The 21,508-nt window shown below is 39.2% G+C and overlaps 1 protein-coding gene across 1 annotated transcript in view; it reads right to left on the reverse strand.

Moving 5' to 3' along the window:
• The window catches only part of CDH2 (cadherin 2), a 115,192-nt gene that overhangs the window by 82,747 nt on the left and 10,937 nt on the right, over positions 1-21,508 (reverse strand). The window contains exon 2 of the mRNA XM_058832520.1: positions 20,945-21,056. Within this exon, the coding sequence (XP_058688503.1) occupies positions 20,945-21,056 (112 nt within the window). The remainder of the gene's footprint in view (positions 1-20,944; positions 21,057-21,508) is intronic.

Consider the following 21,508-nt stretch of genomic DNA (forward strand, 5'->3'; position numbering starts at 1 on the left):
CCTGAATCCATACGATGAAGTTTATGGAACACCTTGTCCCCTGCAGATAACTTAAATCACACCCACTACAGGCTCCTGGAGGCATGCAGCTCTTTGATTTTCCTATCTCTGCTCTGTGGCCAGAGACGAAGTCACTGGACCAAAATAAACCAAAGACACTTTCTGCTATTACCATCCTGGGAGTTGCCTGGAGATGACCAGATGTGCCTCCAGCATCTGACCTCCCCGCAGCTGAGGCAGGACAGCATCTGGGAATGCAGGACACATTCTGCAAGTCCAGGTCCCATCAGATCTGACATGGAGGTGACAGCTAGAGATAAGGGCCACCAGCTCACTGCCACACCTCTTAAGTCATCGGCCTGAAATAGCCTCAGTATCTGTGGCACTCAAAGAGAAGTTTGATGCATGTGCACATTCTGGTCTCTCTCTGAATTTATTCATTAGATTTTTATTTTTTTTAAAGTCATAGGAAATAAAGACAAAAATGTAATAATTGTATCAAAGAAAAGACAGCACCTGGTAGCAACAAAAATCTTCATTCTCCAAAATTTAACACTAGCATAATAAAGACAAAAAAAAAAAAAAAAAAAAAAAAAAAAAAAGAGGGGAAGAAGAGGAAAAAGTAAAGGTTAAACAACTATCCTTCCTTTCCCCATGATGAAAATACTGCCAGCAAAAGATTAGCAGTTACCAAAATCTGTCTTCAATGAGTATTTCAACTCCAAGCCTCTGCTGAGGAGAGGAGGATTTCCCCATTTTTCTTACTTCTTTATAAGAGACTATTTCACTCAAATATGTAAGACTTTATTGTGAGGGTTCCTTACATTGTCTCTTCTGGGGGAAACTGAGAGTTGCTCTTTGAAAAGACTTATTTTTCTTTAAAGGCTGTTCTACTTCAGACAGTATCTAGAAGATTATCCTATAGCTAGACCCTTCTTAAATATAGAGACCACCTTTGATACTTGCTTTTTATTCTTTCTTAAAATGCACTTTTAAAAAATGCATCTCAAGTCTCCCAGGACTTTGAAGATTGCTATAGTGCCTTGATTCCCAGTGCAAGAGTGGAGCACAGCTCTGATCTCCTTGGACAGAGATTAGCCTTGCTTGGTACAACTGGTGGTACACTGTGCCTCAGCAAACACACTGTCCCCTCCATCGTGGCACACAAATGCCACCATGCCCATGGGTGGGAAGCAAGGCCTCACGAGTACAGGTGGCTCCATTCAGAGCTGTCTGACCCCAAAGCTTTCCTTCCCACATTCACAATACAAAGGTTTCTACATCAGCCCTTCTGGCTCACAGAAAACAAGCTACCTTGACCAGTGATGCAAAGCCAAGCAGTATGACAAACAAACAGTGGTGACTTATGAGATTTAGGAGAAAATATTTTGGTAAAGGTAACCCAGTGAACTCCAACTAGCCTTACACTTACTTTAGCAAGATACTTTTAATCCACATGCTTCTCTGCTCCTGTATGCAATGATATCCTTTTAGGAGCAAAGGATCACCAAGGGAGATGAAAAACTGGACTAGGTGTCAATAATTGGTATTGCTTACTGAGCTTCCAAACAGCATGAAACAAAACACAAAGGCTATGAAACATACTACATAAAACCAGGGGGTATTTTTGTTTCACTTTTTAAAAAAAAATCAAAGGCTTTAGTAGATAGCAGAGTTATTGTGTTATTGAAAAGACCATTCCAATCTCAACATTTTTACTGGGAAGTTTTCATGCCTAATTGCTCCGAACTATGAACACTGCTCTGCATTTTTTAAACCACTCTTGGCATCCTGCTCTAAAAAGCCTGTTTTTTAGTAAGTTGTGCTTACTGTCTAAGACTATCATTCTTAGTCTTATCATACTATCTAAGACTGTCATTCCACTTTAAAAGTGTTTGTTTCCAAGTACCCAAAACTACAACTTTTGAAATTTAGGGATGAGAGATTTTAAGTATAAGGACAGAGACGGAGAAAGCACACATGAAGTGCTCCGAGGGAGCAGGGTGGCAGAGCAAAGGGACAGACCCTTTTGGCCAGTGCAATCTTCCATCCAAACTCTCCTTCCTACAAGCAAGTACTGTACCTCCAGATCACCTATAAACCTTTGGCATTTCTGGTGACACCCAACAGGATGTGGGCTCTTGCTCCCTACAGCGTCAGTGACTGGAGAGTGACAGAATTCCTAAAAGTGTGATGCTCTCTGTAGTTCCAGGCAGTTCCTACACTAGAATCAGCTCACAAGATGCTGTCCAGCACTGCACGGCACAATTCATCTCCAGTATTAACCACTGGTTTCTAGAAAGCAAAATTCTCTTTAAGCTTTGAACACAGCTTCTGTACTGACAATGAATGATGAAGTTCACTGTTTTCTGCTGCTTCAAGAATGTAAAGGAGAAAAAAACCAAAACAATTCACCTAATGAGAGCTAAGCCTATATAATTTAATTACTATTGAGGTACTGCATTTATCATTTAATAAAAACAGATGTCCCTTGTTTCCTATCTACTGCAGTTTGACAGAAGTACAAAGAAGCTACAGAAGTAACAACACCTAATTACCAATCTTAATGGTAAGTATGCAGGAACTACAGATGTCTATGTTTTATCATGTCATGGATTTCCCAACTTGTGACTTGGAATAAAAGAAAAACCCATGGTGAATTCAATAAAATAATTCTCTATCTTCTTGTGTTCTCCTCCTTCCTCACACTGAATACTTGCAGTAAAACCGAGATGCACATTAACTATCATGAGCTATTTATTGATCTCAGAGCTAACAGCTGCACTGTTGTGAGTGTATTAAAACTGCTTCTTTTAAGATGTAATATTAATATTCAGTACCTTGCATAGAATTACAGGAAAGCTGAACATTTCCAAGTTCCTAATACTCCTTAAAATTGCTCTATTTTTTCAGTATTACAGTCTACTTCTGAAGTTTTGCACCATGACAAGTGTTCACTCATGCAGGCAAACAGTCATTGAATTCAGATGAGGAAGTCATTCTGTACTGCATCTGTCTAAATACTGCAGATTTATTTTTCACAATGTTCTCAGAAGTGCACAAAATAGTTCAGATAAACAAAAAATAATAATAAAAAAAATCTTCATTTAATTTTTGACTTAACAATTAAAGCCTCCCCTCCCCCTTAAAGTCTGCTTAGAAAGATTAAAATTATTGGCAAAGCCACACTGTATTTCATTGAAAAGCCCCCTCTGGCCACAGCTGTCAGTTTTTACTTTTAGAATCAGAATCTGCCCACAGGCACACAGATAGCTTGTAGCTCATAGGCTCATTACAAGTCAAGGACAAATAAAAAAATAATCCATGTAAACCAGTAAGAAACACAAATGTAACTTTGGATGTTTAGATTATGCTGCTGCACATCAGTATTCTAATTAAAAAGAAAAGCTACTAACAAACATCCAACTAACTTTATGGGAAAACATGTAAGTTATAAGAAAGAAAGAGCAACAGAAGTCCTGACTACTGGGTCAGATTATAATAAAAAATCTTTATCTGAAGAATCACACTGATGCCATCCAATACAATCTCTTCATCACACACAACAATCTTGAGCTACACCTCTATTCCTATTTGTTCCTGAATAGAAAACCAGCATCCTTGTCATTCCTTGTAACATTCACTTAAGAGACATAAAAGTAACTTGCAAATCTTTCCTCCAATGCAAGATCCATAGCAGAGCTACAGAATTTCCCTTTTTCAGCTGAGATATTCCAAAATAAAAAACAATCAAAACCCCAAACCCTAAGTACTAGAAACTTACTAAATTTGTGGTAGATTGTTGACTAGTCAGATTTGCCTTGAATTTCAAGTATTCTCAGAAACTCCAGATCTAGTTTTCCTCTTTCTTATACCACATACTTATGTAAATCCACTGGTTTTGATGAATTACTTTTAAGCTGACCACTAATTTAAGAGGAGAGATAGATTGTGCTATTTAAAGAACTTCATAGTAGATAGTTTACAAGGCTGCTGGGTTTTTTCTGTTTTTCCCTCCTTTAATGGGAAGCTTTAGAAATGTCCAAAACAAGTCACAGCCTTCATCTTAAAAGGAAACATTCCTTTTGTTTTCAACCCAAAGTTAATCAAACTGATTATTACAAGTCATGGATAATGTATCCCTCTATTTTTAACCCCAACGGCCACAGCATATACACGTGGAACAAGGCTTCAGCCTTAGCAGAAGGGCAGCAAGCCTGGCTACCACAGGAATTTACTTCAGAAAGCACTGCAGACCATTTTCTGAAGACTGCTTCAAAGGTCCCTGTGACCAAGAGCCCTGGGGCTCTTTTGCCTTCCCACCACAAAATACTTCCAACCCCAGATCTTGACTTTGCTAAGGACGGTGACGAGCAAGGCCTGACAGAAGGCCACGCACATCCTTGTGCTGCTCTAGTTCTGCTGCTGCTGCCCTGGTGTCAGCACATCTTTATTGATAATTCACAGGAGGTTTTGAGCCTCGGAGGCAAAGCACAGACAGGCACAGCCTGCGTCATCAGCCCTGCAGCAGGATGGCAGCCTCCAGCAGAGAGCCAGCATGCACACACCAAGGCAGCAGCACCCTGTGTTACAGCAGTAGACTCCAGCAGAGCTATCCCTCAAATCTTGACACATGGAAGAGCTTGAGGAACCGAGAATGTCACTGAAGCCCCTGCAGCAGCCCTGGTAGACTGTCATGTTTTACATCACCCCAGGTGACTACGGAAAGTTCAACAGGGAGCGCATGCAAAAATGACTTACAACTATGTTTGTCTATAGAAGTCGGCTTTGCTTGCTTCATTTTGTCATTGCAATAAGCCTGTGACTCTTTTTGTCTGAAGAGACTGTCACTTGCTTAGGGGTTTACTGCTGGATTGCTAGCGTGGAGGGAGAGAGACTGGACAGACTGAAGATTAAAATGCTGCACATCCTTCTCATGTTTCAAAGAAGGGCTTGAGCTAATGGTGAAAATAGCCATGACTTATACACTCATTAAGAAAAAAAATAATCACAGTGAAAAGGTCATCTGATTTCCATATTGGATGCTCAAATCAACCACCCTGATTCTGCAGGTCTGAAAAGACAGCAAAGCAGTATGGCTGGCCAGTGAGAGATTAAGATCTCAGTAGAAAATGAGCAATTTTTACAAACACAGCTAGGATGCTCTTCTAGTGTAAAAATGAAATTGATTTGGGCACAAGATCCTGCTAAAAGATGTGGTCTTGCAGCCCATGGTCCTACATCCCTCTTCTCCCAAAAGCTACTGCAGTGCAGCTGTGGGACAAGTTAATTCATCCTGCTGAGCCACAGGAGTATCACTTCTCTTTCACCTCAGTGTAAGCTGCCATGGGATCAGACCAATGCATTGATCCGTACTGAGGCTGTAAGACCACTGCAACTAGCACAAAACATGCAGCTGGACCTCTGGGAAGGGCTAGGAAGAGATGTGGGACTGCCCTCTCCTACGGTTATTTAAATCACTTTGTTCCAATACAGGATTTAGACCTTAGACTTGAGAAGTAACATCTGCCTGAGCTCCTTTGTCACCAGGGGAGATGCACACTGGGCTGTCTTCTCTGTGCTGTGACCCACATCAGGGAAGCTGTACCATTCTCTCATTAGAACACCTTTTTCAGCTCACCCCTCTTTGGTCCTACTACCTCTTACAGAACCAAGGCTTTAATTTAGCCACATTATCCAATGCAAATGTCTCCACACGAAATCTCCCAATGTACTTGGGGTCTGGGAGAATGAGGCACAAGCACGACTGTTATCAGCAGACCTTATTTTAACGTGCATCTGTTTTATGTTTGTCTCTCACTAGTAAGATATGCTTCTCCATTTGAGAGCTGCTGACGCAGCTCTGCAATTCTTATACCCTGTAACTAAGTTGAACTGGTACTCTTGAAGTGAGAGAACTTGGGACAGTCTTTCAAAATGGCCTTCCAATCTTCCCAGCCATTTTCAACATTTCCCATGACAGCACTCTTTAAGTCTTTCTATCATGGACATTTACCTTTTTTTAAGAGCCACAGATAGTGCCTGGAACCTGCAATATCCATCTCAGAGGGCTCTGAACACCCAATGGTTCAAGTCCTAGAACCACCAAAAATTCTGCAGCCTGTAGTAAAAACTTTTTACAAGATAAACTTTAATTTTAATATTCATTATAGTGAGGAAAACGTATTTTGAATGCTTAGTAGGAGCATCAGTCAAAAAGATGATCAATACCACGTTCATCCACATACACTCAGAAAGGCAGCAAATAGACTGTGCAAAAATGAGAATTAATCCCCACCATAAACAGAATTAATTTGGTATGTTCTGAAAGAACCTAAAACCCCTTGTCTGTCCCATATTGAGTACTACAGACCTCTCTGTCCCCCTGTCAATTTCCAGGTCTTTCTAAAGACTTGTCTAATATTAAAATTTTCTTAATAAAACCATTATTATATAATAAAATATAAAACCCCAAAAAATTACTTTCTGTTGTTGGAAAAATTAGCAAATTTAACATAAAGTATGCAACACAAAATGAGCAATGTTATTGACACAGTTTTCATTTATGGAATAAAGGTGACCTTCTTCTCTCTCAGTTCATGGCATGGTATGCTCAGAATTTAATTTATCCTGTGCATGCAGATCTGTGCATGGCCTGCAGAAATTTTAAAATGTAAGACAGCAAGATTCTTGCTAAAACAATAATACCAGAGACTTTAGAACTCTAGCACCAAACTAAAAAGGAAAAAAAAAACAACCTATAAGCAAAAATACTCCCATTTTGACCTGCAGGGACATTTTGATACTATCCAAAATCAGGGAATTCTCTGCTTCATAAATACACATGGTTAAGAGACATTATAAAAACACTGGTGTAAGAGCTTACCAAACTTTTTATCTATCTCCACCCTTTCTACAAAGGTGTAAATGCTTTACAAGGAGTTATTGCTACTAAAAAATACATATAAAGACCTTACCAGACTCTGCTCATCTGCTAGGCTCACATACACAATTTTTTAATTGTTTGCAACAGAAGTCACACTGTCATCTTCAAGCAGACAGCAAGTAGTCTTTAAAGGCAGCCTTTTCCAAGACCTTATTTGGTTACTCTACAAAAGCTTTAAGTACCTTTTGAAAGTTGATAGTTACTTACTGGAACGAATGTTTGGAGAGAGCTTCTTCAGTTTTTCATTTATGTCCTGCATGATAGACAGGGCTTAAAAAATTAAGAATCTTTGTATACTACTGCTGGGTTTTGTGAGGAACACACAACTCCATGCTCCTGGGACTCAATAACTTTTCTTTCTATTTTAAATCAGCAGCAATAAAACCCAGAGACGCTGAGACAGTGGCCGCCTTAAGCCAGGCTTCATCACTGCACCATGACCTGCCCAGCAGACTGAAACAGCCATGTTCTGCTGGGATATCTCTTGCAAAATTGCTTCCTAAAGCCAGGTGCACCTGTGCTTTTGTAGCCTTTGCTTCCTTTAAACAGCAAATTCACTGAAGGCTAACAAAAATCTTCCATTTTAGCCCCATTATGCTGGCTTTCTGGCATGCGTCTGTACCTTCCAGAGACTGTTTCAAACACTGGAATGAGGAAATAACTGCCAGATCATTTGCAGCTGTAACAACTGATAAAATCACTTCCTCTGAGGAAAAAAGATCAATTTTTAAAAATAATGACATATCATTCTTAAATAATTAATTGGCACACAGGCGTAACGACAAGATTTTAATTAAAAAAAGACTTGGCATGGTCAGAAGTGCAGGTAGTGACACACAGGGTAAGAATGAGAGGGATTTCTTCTGCTGTTAATTTGAAGTTTCAGTGTGATACAGACTTCATTCTAGTTCTGATAAATACACTGAATCAATTACGCATAGGCAAGAAACACCTGCAATACCTGAGACGCTAGATGTGTTATTTGCTCCAAGCTGTTAAAACTACTTCCCTAACATAGCTCTGCATAAATGAACTTTGAGAGGTTAAAATTCCACGCTGTTTCAGTGCTTCTCTCTTTCAGAGAGGAAAAGCACTGTGATATTGACCTTCTCCAGCTACCTTCATACACGAGCACTCCCTGCCCACATGTGCTGACCCAGTTTCCACTAATTTCAGCAGTATTTTGGCGCTTGTGTAATAAGTACCTTTTCAACAGAGACTCCTTCAGAAGAAACCAAATCAACCAAAGCTCCTTTTGCATAACCTACCCAGCAGTTATAAGTTACTGGCTATGGGATGCAGATGACAGACTGATCTGAACCTGTGACCTCTGAGGGACCTCCATTAACCGCTCCTCCATTAACCATCCCGAGAACCAAGTTGATCAATTTTTTATAAACACACATGCAGGCACTAAAGCACTGTAAAGGGAAAATCCGTTTTATTTGAACAGAAAAACACATACTGAATTGGAAAGTCAAAGACTTTCACTGATGCATTATTTCTATGGTGTAAAATGCATACTTACTGCTTTACAGAAAATACTTAACATAAGGGGGGTTTTCTGTTTTGGTTTTGTTTGAGTTTTTTCCCCTTGAAGAATTCAGATGATAATCAGCACTGAAAGCTAAATCTATGCAAACATTAATTGGATTTAATGAATGCACAGTGATAAGAATTTGATTTAGGGAAGTACATTCCAAAGAACTTTTAGCATAAAAGATGCTAAACAAACACTGCAACAGCTGATGGAAGGAGTATTGGTGGTTGATAAAACCACTGACTTGACCCACTGATCTAGTTCACACTTCTGTCACTAAACAATATGCTTACAGAAGGCAGTTAGCAAGGTACCAGTGTGTCAATGAGTGAGAGGTGCTTTACAGATTAGAAAATACAGACATTAAAAAGATCCTGAAAGCCAAATTTTAAATGTGTGATCTTTGTTTACCTTTCCCAACAAGAGTTCTTATGCACCAGTTTTCTTGTACAGCTAGGAAGAAATTTTTTACTGTGAGGGTGGTGAGGCACTGGAACTGGCTGTCCAGAGAAGTTGCAAGTGCCCCCTTCCTGGGAGTGTTCAAGGCCAGGTTGGTGCTCTGAACAACCTGGTCCAGTGGAAGGTGTCCCTGCCCATGGCAGTGTGTTGGAACTAGATGGTCTTTAAGTTCCTTCCCACCCAAACCATTCTGCAATTCTCCTTTAAGAAATCTACTTGCACCAGGCATTCAATTCAAGTTAAAGAACCTGTACTACATACAACCGAAAACCTTACAACATAAACACCACTAATGGTTTATGCATCCAGTTTCTGGCACAAGGCTTGAAAATGAAATGGCTACACCATATAGCAGTAATTTTAATACAGAACATAACTATGATAAAATCCAAGAAAACTCAACAGAGTAAGTTCCACTGACTCAGCTATGTATCAAATCTTAAGTGCACAACTAGTTGACAAAACCAGAAGAAATGAAGACAGGAAAAAAACCTCACACACACTTAGCATTATGTTACAAATGTTTAAAAGCCACTCACTTGTGGAAAAAAAAGAAGAAAGTTCTTTTTCCTCTTCGTATGTGCTTAAATTAAAATAATGACCTGCTGTAACCAGTGAGCCACCATTAATAAAAGCTCCATGCTGCAAACAACTAAGACCTTACCCTTTACCCACACATAATTTTCATACAGGTACGCTAAATGCAGACACCAAAGTCTACTTACATAGATGTTTTGCTTGTATTTGATTGCCAGTTTACTTGTATTTGAATATCAATTTGCAAGCTAATTAGAGAACATTGCTTAGCCCATTACAGGAAAACAGTGCTCCACCATTAACTGCATTGCTATCTCACTAATTCCTTTAAAGAGTGGCTTCAAACACCATCTTCATCCCCATTCAAAACAATTAGTGTACATTTATTTCACATCTTAAACTGCAGCGAATCAAATTTTTAAACACTTTAACAGATTGCACTGCTATTTTGATAGCTTTTATATTATAAATTGTGCTTTTAGGGATTCTAACTTTCCTATTTAAGAGAATATTAAACTGGAACTCACAGAGGGCCTTAAATAATTCCTCCTCTCTACAACCTGAGAGGCATATGCCATTAACTTTCAAAACCAAACAAAATCTACTTCTTAAAAGGCAGCACACAAGAAAGAGCTGCAGGCAAGCAGACATGATCATAATATTTGCCACTGCTCACAGGTCTGCCAAAACACAGCAGACAGTAAAAAAAGAAGGGAAAAAAAAATCAAAATAGGCCAGTTTCTGAGCTCTGCAGGCAGCTCAGAGGAGGAGGAGATGCACCTGAGCCATGCTGTGCTGCTCCTCTGCCCAGAGCATCAGTGCCTACAGACTGGCAGCAGGAGCTGCAGCCAGCAGGGTGAGGGACAGCAGCCGTGGGCAGCGCTGGGTGCCCTGGTTCTCCAGGATTATCTGCAGCCAGGCTGGCAGGTTAATGGGATTGCTCACTGTCATCTGCAACCCAGCTAAGAACCGTCGGCACAATTCACTACTGTGCCTGGGTGGTGCTGGGATGCAGCAGGCATCAAGGGCAAGGGACAGCAGGGCACTGATCCTCGGCTGCCCAATCCTGGAATATATTAAAACAGCAGGAAGAAAGCACTGCAGAAAGAAAAGAGGGTAGAAAAAAGCCTATCAGAGAATCTAACACAGTAGAGTTTCATTCAGTTATGACCTCCTTTTATCTCATTACCACTGACACACCTCTTTTCTCATTAATTTATCTTCTTTTTCACAGCAGATCCCAGCAAATCAACACCTAACCTGACCGAGAAGAGAATGAGCTCACCAGAAAAAGCAGGAACAGTTTTGTGATTATCATCTTGCAGTCACATCATTGTAATGCATTTGCAACAACAGGAAATATTTAAATTTTTGGTATATCCTCTTCTAGGTTTACCTAAAGGCTTGTTTTCATATGCACTTAAACTGCACAACTACACACACAAGGTGAGAAAAAATGAAAAAAAAAAAAAAAAAAAAAATATTGGTAGTACCAGATCACCTGTAACAAGAAGCAGCACTGGGTTTTAATACCACTTCATAGACACTAGAAGACCCTTAGTGATCCAACTCAATGTGGCTTCCAAAACAGTGGACAAGTCATGATGTGCAGCTGTAGGTATTTCGGTTAACCTCATGGCTATAAAATAACCTCTTGCTATAAGATCAGTTTATATTCAAAAGGCAATTCCTTGTGCATGTTCTGATCTTGGCTGATTACTCAGATAATTAGGTTTTACAGCATGAATTGCAAAAAAAAAATGGAAGATGTGGGACACTGTGCTGTCATTTTAGTGTCGAGAAGTCCTGGTGGTTTCTCCTAGAAAAGCTTCTCAGCACTATGTGCTCACTTATTTTGTATTAGTGAGCTCTACTGGTCCTCAGCATTTCCTTTAGGGTAGGTATTGGATGCCCATGGCTAGCTCAAACTGGATATCATGAGGAAATATGAAAATATTCCAAGATACTTTCCTTTTTACCTTGGGTTGTCTTCTGCCTCCTCTTCCAACTAATGCAAAGTTTCTCAGCTCTTTCTTGTAGAGAACCTGTGCTTTTCCTTCCCCCTTGAATGACACCAGAGTTCAAACCTCCACCCATCCATCATCTTTCATCACCTGGATTCCTCTGTTTCTATCCTTTCCTCAGCCTCAGCTCCATTTTGCACTCCAGCATTTCACTCCATTATATCCTCCAACATTTTTTTCCCTGCCCTCTGGAGGACACATCAACCAGTGAGGGCATATGGAGATGAGTAGAAAACCATCTGTGCTGTGTTAAATTGGAAAGATTAAAAGGGTACCAAAGGCCAGTTGCTCCTTCTACAGTCTAATTAGAAGATAATAGCAAGTCCAGTAAATTTCCTTTCCATCCAAAATCTGACCCTGTTTCTTTTCACCTTCCTTCTGCTCCTTCTTTCTCCTGAGTTTAGCTGGCTGTGATGCTTAGGACATGTGAAAGCTTGGAAGTGAAGTCTTCCAAAAGTTATTATTTCCAGAATAAAAAAATGTCCTCACATAGAGTGCCCCAAGTTCAACCAAAAGCAATAATCTGCCTCACTTCATTCAACCAAAATCAGAGCAATTCAAACTGTATTTTGGATTTGTTGTCTGACATCCAAGTCTTCAATGCAGTAGTATTTGATTTAATGTGGTCTTTAAGTGTTTAAATACTAGAGGAGTTTATCTGTATTTAGTATGGTAATATGTCTTGTAATAAAGGATATTTCCTGAAATATCAGTTCAGTAGGATGCTCCCGTACATTTGTCTTCCGGATTGTTAGAAAAATGACAAGCCAACAGAAGATGTACTGCAATCCTAAGTGAGAATTTGAATTCCAAATTCTAAATACCATTTTCTCACATTATGTATGCTAACACAGAAGGCCTTACCTGAGTTTCTGCTACATGTATTCCATATACTTATGTACCACACAAAAAAACTTTTTTTTTCCATGCTGCTCTTGAGTGCAACAGCACCTTTCTTCTGTAACTAAATAAATCACCCATACGTAAGGGCACCTGAGGGTTTTCTGCACAGCTTTGCTGACACAATTCCTCCCAGCCTTCCCTAGAGCACTGGTCATCACTGAAGAATGCACTAACTACAATGATTCCAGGAAAAATAACGGCCCCTTGGGAATCAAAGCCAGATGGCATAGCTTAAAATTGAACTAAGGCTACACTAAATGGTGTCAAGAAAGACTATAATGCTAGACCCAGCTTCAGAGGGCAGAAAGAAACATCCCTTTTGCCATCCTTCATTGAGCCATGCTCAGGGCTTACTGAGGCAGCTTACAATTCTGCTGCTGTGATTCAGATTTCTGCACACAGAAAGGACACTACATTTGAGACCCTCACAAGTAACCAGCTGAATATAGGAAAAGGGAATAAGTACTAATTAATTCAGTGCATTCCAAGTAAATGCACTACAGACAGAAATTACTATCTGAACTGGACTAATTAACTAAGATTGTAATTTACAGATCCCAGAACACTGCAACCATTCAAAATAGCTACAATTTCTCTGTAGGTGTATTTTTCTCTCTATCAAGATGGAGTTGTAAGAGTCTACAAGACAAACAGAAGGCTCCTTTTCCAAGGAAAAAGGAAAAACATGTTTCTTCTTTGGAAAAACTGGACAGAGTAGTTTATTTAGGATTTTACTACAAACTGTATTTCCACCTGTATTACAAACATTCCATGAAAAGTAAAAATTTTGTTTATTTCATTTTGATAAGATTTTTTTAGAATTCCTTCTTACCTAGAACTTAAGTGATAAATTCTTTGATACTTTGATATACAAATTGATTCACATACTACATACAATTCCACAATAGCTTTACAGTCCACCAAGGGATAATAGAATTAAGTTTCTGAAATGTTAGTCCTTTGTACACATTCATAACATCACTGCATTCCATCATTTATGCTTATTCTCTGTTTGTATGTATGTAACATTCAACATATAAGCTTGAAATGAGATTATACCAACTTAGAGTCAGTAGCTTAATACTCAAAAGTAAAATCAGATATCACATACAAGTCAGACAAAAAAAGCAAAAAAGGATTCACCATTCAAATTGGTATATTACCAATGTTCAGCAAGGTGAATGTATGCTATATATACTCAAGGATATAATCCATGTTTAAGTAGTTGGCAAAAGGGAATGAGGAAATGACATCTTAAGAAAAGCACTCTCTTGCTTCAGCAAAAGAAAGCTCTAATTTTCAGGGGACGAGTATCTAAGAATAGATAAAGAGCTTGGTACATGAATAGACAACTGGCATCACAAAACAGGTACTGTGCTAGCATAGTGAAAGCAAACAGAAGCAGCTCTTCCAATCCAGGATAGCAAGCTCAAAACTGACACTGGAGAATTTAGGATGCTGTGGGGTATGAAAAGAGTACAAACAGGAAAACTGAGAAAAGACTAAAAGGATTAAAAAAGCAAGAAACCAAGAACTGGAATGCAACAGTAACATGTAATAAAACAAGGCACAGCATCACCAAGTAAGAGCAATATAATTTACTCTGCTTCTCAGAGAGGAGGACAAAAGTAAACCTACTAAATCTTAAGCAGAACTGAGGGGGGAAAAATATCTTTATAACAGAAGCTTCTGGGGAAAAAAAAAAATCACTCCCACTAAGGCTTAGAAGAGTAATTAGAAGGGATAGCAGGTTGTAGTAGTGGATTTTTGTTGGTGGTTTTTTTTGTTGTTGTTGTTTTTGTTTTGGTTTTGTTGGGGTTTTTTTGCAAGAGGGGGCAGGGTGAAGGGTACTGGAAAATTATTTCATAGAACAATACATTTGGGAAAAATTGAAATAATTTTTCCCCAGCTTGCCAGCAGCTCATAGAGAGACTCCATCCATCTGAGATTCTTTGGCTGTCTGCCTGGAAGGAACTTGTCAACTTGTCTTTCTGCTTAAGGCAAGGAGACTTCAAACAAAGTGTTTACCATTTTCATTTTATTTTCATAGAAGAAAAAGAAAGGCCAAAATTTTTTCCCGGGTAAAGACTAATTTCTCTTAGAAGATAATTCTTCTAAAAACACTTTCCTTGACTCTACAGTTAATATGCCTTAAAAGATGTTCTGCTGTCTTCAATTTTAAGCATTATGACTTTCTAAAAAGGAATTTTATTCTTAGTTGATGGAAGACATTTGTATATGTAGAGTAATAAAACAACACTGGTGACAAAGCCAAATAGCTTCACCTGGGACAGACAGTGTCCATGTTACCCTCTACTACATCATGAAGAAATGTCTAGTTACTCTTAAACACTGGACCATGCCTGAGACAGGCCATCCCTGTTGGTGGCCATCCCAACAACAACACATTTCTGGGTTGAGACCAATCAGTATTTTCAAAGGTAAACTACAAAATAAGTCTGTGGGAATTTAAAAATCAAGTTTTGTCACTCAGTTTGAAAGCATCAAAACAAATACTATTTTCTAAATATTTCACTGCTAGAGGAGAGAAGGCAGCAGGGACACTGTGGCTCTGTTTAAGCCTACAAGATCATTCAGAAAAAAAAGTCTAAAAGAGTGAAAGTTTACCCCAGATAAATTAGCTAATCCTATTCATTTTATGGTTTCATGAGCACTTGGTACCAGGTTTAAAGAAGAGGGAAGGTGTAAGCGTGCCTTTTCTGGCAGAGCTGATGCTTACTCTGGCTTAAATGGCTCAGGAAACTTCAGTGTTAACCATCCATAATCACTACTTATCTCTGTGATCAACACCAAAATGTTTTGGTTTTTTTTATCATTTTTTTATTTCTTTTTTTTCTTTTATATAAACATTATTTTTTTTTTGTGCAACGCAAAGACATTAGAATTATTCTGTAGCTACACAGTGTTCGAAGGAATGGTTTAGGAATGAATTTGCTTAGCAGAAAACTAAAATCATGCATTTAGTAACAGGACAATGTTAAATATCATCTTTGAAAGATAAGAAACTGCTACAATAACTATAGAGTAAAAATCTCTAAGAAATGATTCTGCAAACCATTCAAGTAACCTTTTGAGGTGAATGATTTTAGCTGGAAACACTTTATTTGTATCTTAAAATTTGCAGGATATAGAACAAAGATTAGAAAAACATGCTGGACATATCAAACTGCCACAAGTATTTTTCCCTGGATGAACTAGAAAAATGTGATAAAACCATCGCAAGCAAGGGCATTTAATATATTAAACAGAACTCCCTCTTGACTTAACATCTTCTTCTCTGAATACTACATCATATTTATGGCTCTCCAAACAGTAATCACATTTTATTTACAAAAACCAGTCATAAGTACTGTGCCTTAAATTTGGGTTAGATATTTACTTCTATTAGGTGGTGACTGGAGACTTATTTGCATATTACTTATTTTCTTTTTTAAATGTTGGAGGATTTACGTTCTAAAAAAATTCAAGTATCTTACATTTTTAAAGTGCTGGAGGCTCAAATAATTCCATGGTTTTACTACTAAGACAACTTTTAGCAATTAATCACAGGTTTCTCTTAATTCTGCTTCTGAAATTATTATTTCTTTTTCTCTCTTTACAGAAATTAAGGGAGTAGTTCTGAGCTCACCTAGTTCCTTGGTAAAAATCACTGTAATTTCAATGAAGCCACCAGTATCAAGTGAAACATGTCAAACATAATAAATAAATTCAATATTATGCCTACAGGACTCAAATATATCTAGTGACCTGAGCATATTGTATCCTGAAGCCAGACTTGCCAGACATCATGCAAGACAAATTGTAAGGTATCAGCTTCAAAGAGTCTCCAAGGCTATGAGCAGTGAAGTCTACTCCAGGGGAATGCAGGACCATGGGGCACTGGTGACACTATGCCAGAAGGAGGCAATAGGGGACAGCCTATATGGTGCAGGTCACCTCCTACACAGCTCAGTCGCAGCCTACAAAAGGAGTAGTTTCCAACTTCTGTGACTTCTAAACTAGAATAATCTTTTCCATTTCTTCATCCTGAAACCAAGGGCAGCAACGGCAGCTCTCTCTCTTTTTCCCCCTTCCTCAACCCACATTAATAAATGTAGGAGGTTTTTTCCCTTTTCCAATTTAAGTTATTCTGAATATATATTGCTCCACCAGTTTTTCACATACTGGGACAACTATGTAACAACTGAATATGTAGTTGCCTCACATGCCCTCAGGCACAAAAGTTAAAAATTAGTAGATGCTGTCATAATGTCCTAGACATATGAATGAACAAAGCCATTATGAATTATTCTTAAATGCAATGGGAACAAGTCCCATCCTCCATCAAAAACAAGCACCACCTGAACACAGGATGAAAAAAAAAACTCTTCAAAAAACATACAGTATAGTGTAGTGCAAGGAAATTTCATATAATAGTGTTTTAAAAGTGAAATATCCTACGTTACTGTAACAACTAGAATGCAGAGACCAACAAGTCATATGATAACTAATTATTTAAGTTTTGGTAAGACGTAAGTCAAAGAAATTAAGAGAAGCCTGTACCCCAATGTACTAGACAAAAGCAAATAAACAAGACAGGTAATAAACATAGAGTCATTTTTTTGGGCAGTATTTTAATAAGAAACTTGTCAAGAAAGCATCAAGTTAGGGTCAAATTACTCTGAAGATATCTGAGATGTCCAGAAAGCCTCTGTGCTGGTGGAATCCATTCACAAAACCAAAGAAAACTAAAGCCTTCATCTCTAAAACATACAGAAAGTAGTATAAGTATCTACAAGATATTGCAAGGTTATACAGGAGAATATTAGAAGCGACAAAAACCAAAGAGAACATAATCAAGTGACAAATTACTATTAGAAGACATTTTAAAAGAAGAATTTTTCTAGGAATCAGCAACAAAAAGGACTACTAAGAAGAACCTCCATCCTTTATCAAACATGAGTAGAAACACACAGAACAAAGGATGAGGAAAAGACTGAGGTACTTAGTGCCTTCTTTGCCTCAGTCCAGAAGTAAAAAACCAAATTGTTCTCTGGGTACCCTGTCCCTGACCTAGAAGCCTGGAACTGGGAGCACAGTAAAGTCCCCTTAACACAAGGTGAAATTTTCAGTGACTTGCTGCATCACTTAGACACACACACAAGTCTATGGAGCCAGATGGGATCCACATAAAGGTACTGAAGGAACTAATATTATCAGTAGTGCTGCATGACCAGGGAGGTCACTGTTGGCCAGAGGTGAGTAAATTGGATGCACAGCCACAAGAAGATGGAAAGAGGACCTGTGGAGCTACAGGCCTGTCAGCCTGACTGGGGCTGGGGAAGGACATGGTGTAGATCACCCTGAGTGCCACCACACAGCACATACAGGACAAGCAGGAGATCAGGCCCAGCCAGCCTGAGCTCATGAAAGGCAGATGCTGCTTGACTGAACTGATCTCCTGTTAGGACACTGTGACCTGCTCAGTGGATGACTGGAAGGCTGTAGATGTTGTCCACCCAGACTTTAGAGAAGCCTCTGACACTGATTACCACAGCATTCTCCTGGAGAAACTGGCTGCTCATGGCCTGGATAGGTGCAGTGTTCACTGGGTAAAACCCAAAAATTGTCCAGACAGCCAGGCCCAGGGAGTGGTGGTGAACAGAGTCATATCCAGCTGGCAGCCAGCCACCAGTGGTGTTCCCTGGGGCTCAGAGCTGGGACCAGTCCTGTTTAGTATCTTCACTGATGATTGAGATGAGGGGATTAAGTGCACCCCAGTTGGGCAGGAATGATGATCTGCCGGAGGGCAGGAAAGTGATACTTGGATCAGTGAGCCAAGGCCAATTGTGTGGCCTTACTGCTCTCTACAACTACCTGAAAGCAGATTGTAATGAGGTAGGGGCTGGTCATTTTTTCCAGAAACAAGTGATAGGACAAGAGAAAATGGTATCACCTTCCATAGAGGAGGTTTAGATTGTATATTAGGAAGAATTTCTTCAGCAAAAGTGTTGGCAAGCATTGGAACAGGCTGCCCAGGAAATTGCTGGAGTCACCGTCTCAGGAGGTATTTAAAGGACATGCAGATGTAGCGCTTAAGGACATGGTTTAGTGTTAACTTGGCAGTGCTGGATTAATAGATGGACTTTATGGTTTTAGAGGTTTTTTCCAACTTAAATAATTCCATGCATTTAGATAGGCGAGGCAGCCGAGATCAGAATCAGGCACATGATTATCCCTACGAAGCAAATGTCATGCAACTATACTTAACTTCCAGCATCATCTGAATCTAGTTTAATAACCAGAAAATAGGCTTTTGACAACAATAGTATTTCAAAATGACAGTGTAATTAAATTTAAGTCAAAGCTATGCAATGATGGACTGTATGTTTATGTGTAACCAGCAAATTATATGCTTTTAAGCATGTCAAAATTTTCAAAAGAATTAACCACTGCAGTAATTCAGTTGAGGAAACGGTGGTAGGAAAAAGACTCCCCCAGGTCATTTTTCAACCAGCTGATATGATGTGATACGTACTGTTTGCCTCATACACTGTTTCAAATTCCTACTTCCCTAAAATGTTATGCATTTTAATACCATTCAAGGACAAACCAACAGTCATGCTTCACTCACTTCTGAGAAGGGAAGGGACTATGGGACTGGGATGAATAATGAGACAGGAAGTCAGTTTGTCATCCTATGTTACTAGTTTGGACTCAGTTAAAGCCGATCAGACATTATCATCAGGTTTGCATGAGCAGTGACAACAACTAGTACCCAGTCTATTGTGGTTCCTAACTGGTGGGAAAAGAGAAAAACTGCAAGACACAGCCGTGATTCCACAGAGAATAAAGAGAACTTTCACAGGACAGGGTAGATCTCACAACTCATGTGATCTCCCATTTCAAAAGCAACTGACTGTATGACAATTAACCTGTAACAAACATTTGGTAGTTTCAAGGCAGCAACTTTGCAAAGCATTTGGCTGCTGTGCTCTGCATCCCTGTTTCAGCCCCCTGCCTGTGCCTGTTCATCACATACCAAGGAATTCTCAGGCTGATGTTTATTACAGGAGTCTACAGGCGAGCCATCTACTAACTCCCATTTGAAGGGAAAGTGAGGAACATTCTCTTTCCTCTTTATTATTTTCTCAATTGGCAGAACATCTACTTCAATACATAAATTTCTAAGCCATCTTTTAATAAAAGAAAAGTCTGTGCTGGTAGAATATACTTTCTTGAAACTGAACAGAGAAAGCTTTAATAACTCAAATTTAAATACACTAAAGCTAATCAATTCATCCTGTGTTCAAGTTTCCATTATACTTCTAAGAAAGCACAAAACAGGTCTGTAAAACATAATTAACGAGAGAATGCTACATACAGCATGTAAAATCAAGACTAAAGCTTTTTACTTCATTTGTTTTGCAGACTCATTAGAATTTTTTTCATTTAAATGTCTCGAACTGTGTAGCCAAATTTATGTGTGAAAGAAACAACAAATTAAATTAAATTAGTCCTTATTTAAGCTGTATTTGAAACAGTCTAAAACTGATGTTCTTAGTTCCACAATTTCCAAATTAGATTTAAAAAATGTTAGCGGTTCAGAAAACAGAAAACTGATGCAGATTTTTAAAAAGTGTTGTACTACTGCAAAGTTGTATACTGAAACTTAACTGGCTGGGAAATCTAGGAAATATTGAGGGTATATGCCTCTGGGTCCTACTCTATCCCTGCAAAATAGAGACACAAAAAGAACAGTGAACTGAATTCCCAATCTGGACAAACCTGGGCAGGCATACTGTCTGCAGGGCATCCCTGGCGGAGGAAAGAGCTTGTGCTCAGCGAGCAGGTCATCCCCAGCCTGGGCACCGTGCCATTCGGATGCAGGTAGGTGCCAGGGTGAGAGAGCAGTGCTCTGAACCTGAGACAGCCCTGGCACTGTCCTGCCTCTCCTGGCACACCTCCTTACAGGGCCTGCAGCGCTGCGGCCACCGACCAGGGGCCCACAGCCAGCCATTCTCTCGTGTTGCTGCCTGTCCCATTACTTGCTTTCCATAGGTGTCTCTCCTCAGATTGCCACAGAAAAGCAGGAAGGGAACTATCTCTGCATTAACATGAGCTGAGTGTAACTGCAGTTCTTCGATGAGAGGTAAAGCAGAAAGGAAATTTTCTTTACCTCCTCATACATACACACTCATTACATACAATGCTGTATGTATAGACTAATGGCATACATATTGTCAGGGGTAGTAAGAAACATCAGTGTGAATGCTGTGCTGAGAATTGGAGGATAACAATGGGAAGTTTTGCAACACTCAGTGTTTTCAAATTACAGTCAGAGGTGTGTGTGCTGCCACTAATGACAATAAATTTTCCAAGTCCTAAGACAGCGATCAAGAAATAATCACAGAGCAGCTGATGTTCCTTCCTGCTAGAGTCTGTGTCCTATTTAAGGATAAAAATGCTCCAGAGTAACTTATGGTTACAACTAGAAGAAACAAAAAAAGTTCAAAATATGTTTTCTAACAGTACCATTAAGAAGAGGCTGTCCTCCATGTACACTCCGTGACACTACTGCACTGTGAACATCTTCAGGAAATCCAGTCTTGCATGACAGATCTTCACAGGTTGCTTTTATCGGTGCCTGAAACACAAGACAGAATGTCTGTAATACCTGCAGCCCAGATTCACCAGAGAAACATTCCAGTTAGCACATTTGCTGCTTTCTTGTACAAGCAGAATCTTTGTTTCTGAACGACTGCAATTAGGACTGCGAGGGCAAAGGGTTAATCTTCCTGATAACTGGAATGGAAGGAACAAATCCCACTTGTCTGGTAAGATCTAAATAATACACCATCTCGATTCTTCTGACAACTGAACATTTCCACTAAACCAGGCATCTAGACTGAAGGGGAATTACAAAGGGAACAAAACATTCCTTCCTCTGGAAATAAATGTTGCACAAAACACATCGTCAACTTTTTCACAGCCAGATAACTTGAAAGGGATCACTTCAACCACTGGTGTAAAATGCTTTTTTTAGAGTATTTCTATGTGAGGCTGCACCAGAGCAAGTAAACTAAGACAAAACGTTAC

This window comes from Poecile atricapillus, chromosome 2, assembly GCF_030490865.1.
Source record: "Poecile atricapillus isolate bPoeAtr1 chromosome 2, bPoeAtr1.hap1, whole genome shotgun sequence".
NCBI lineage: Eukaryota > Metazoa > Chordata > Aves > Passeriformes > Paridae > Poecile > Poecile atricapillus.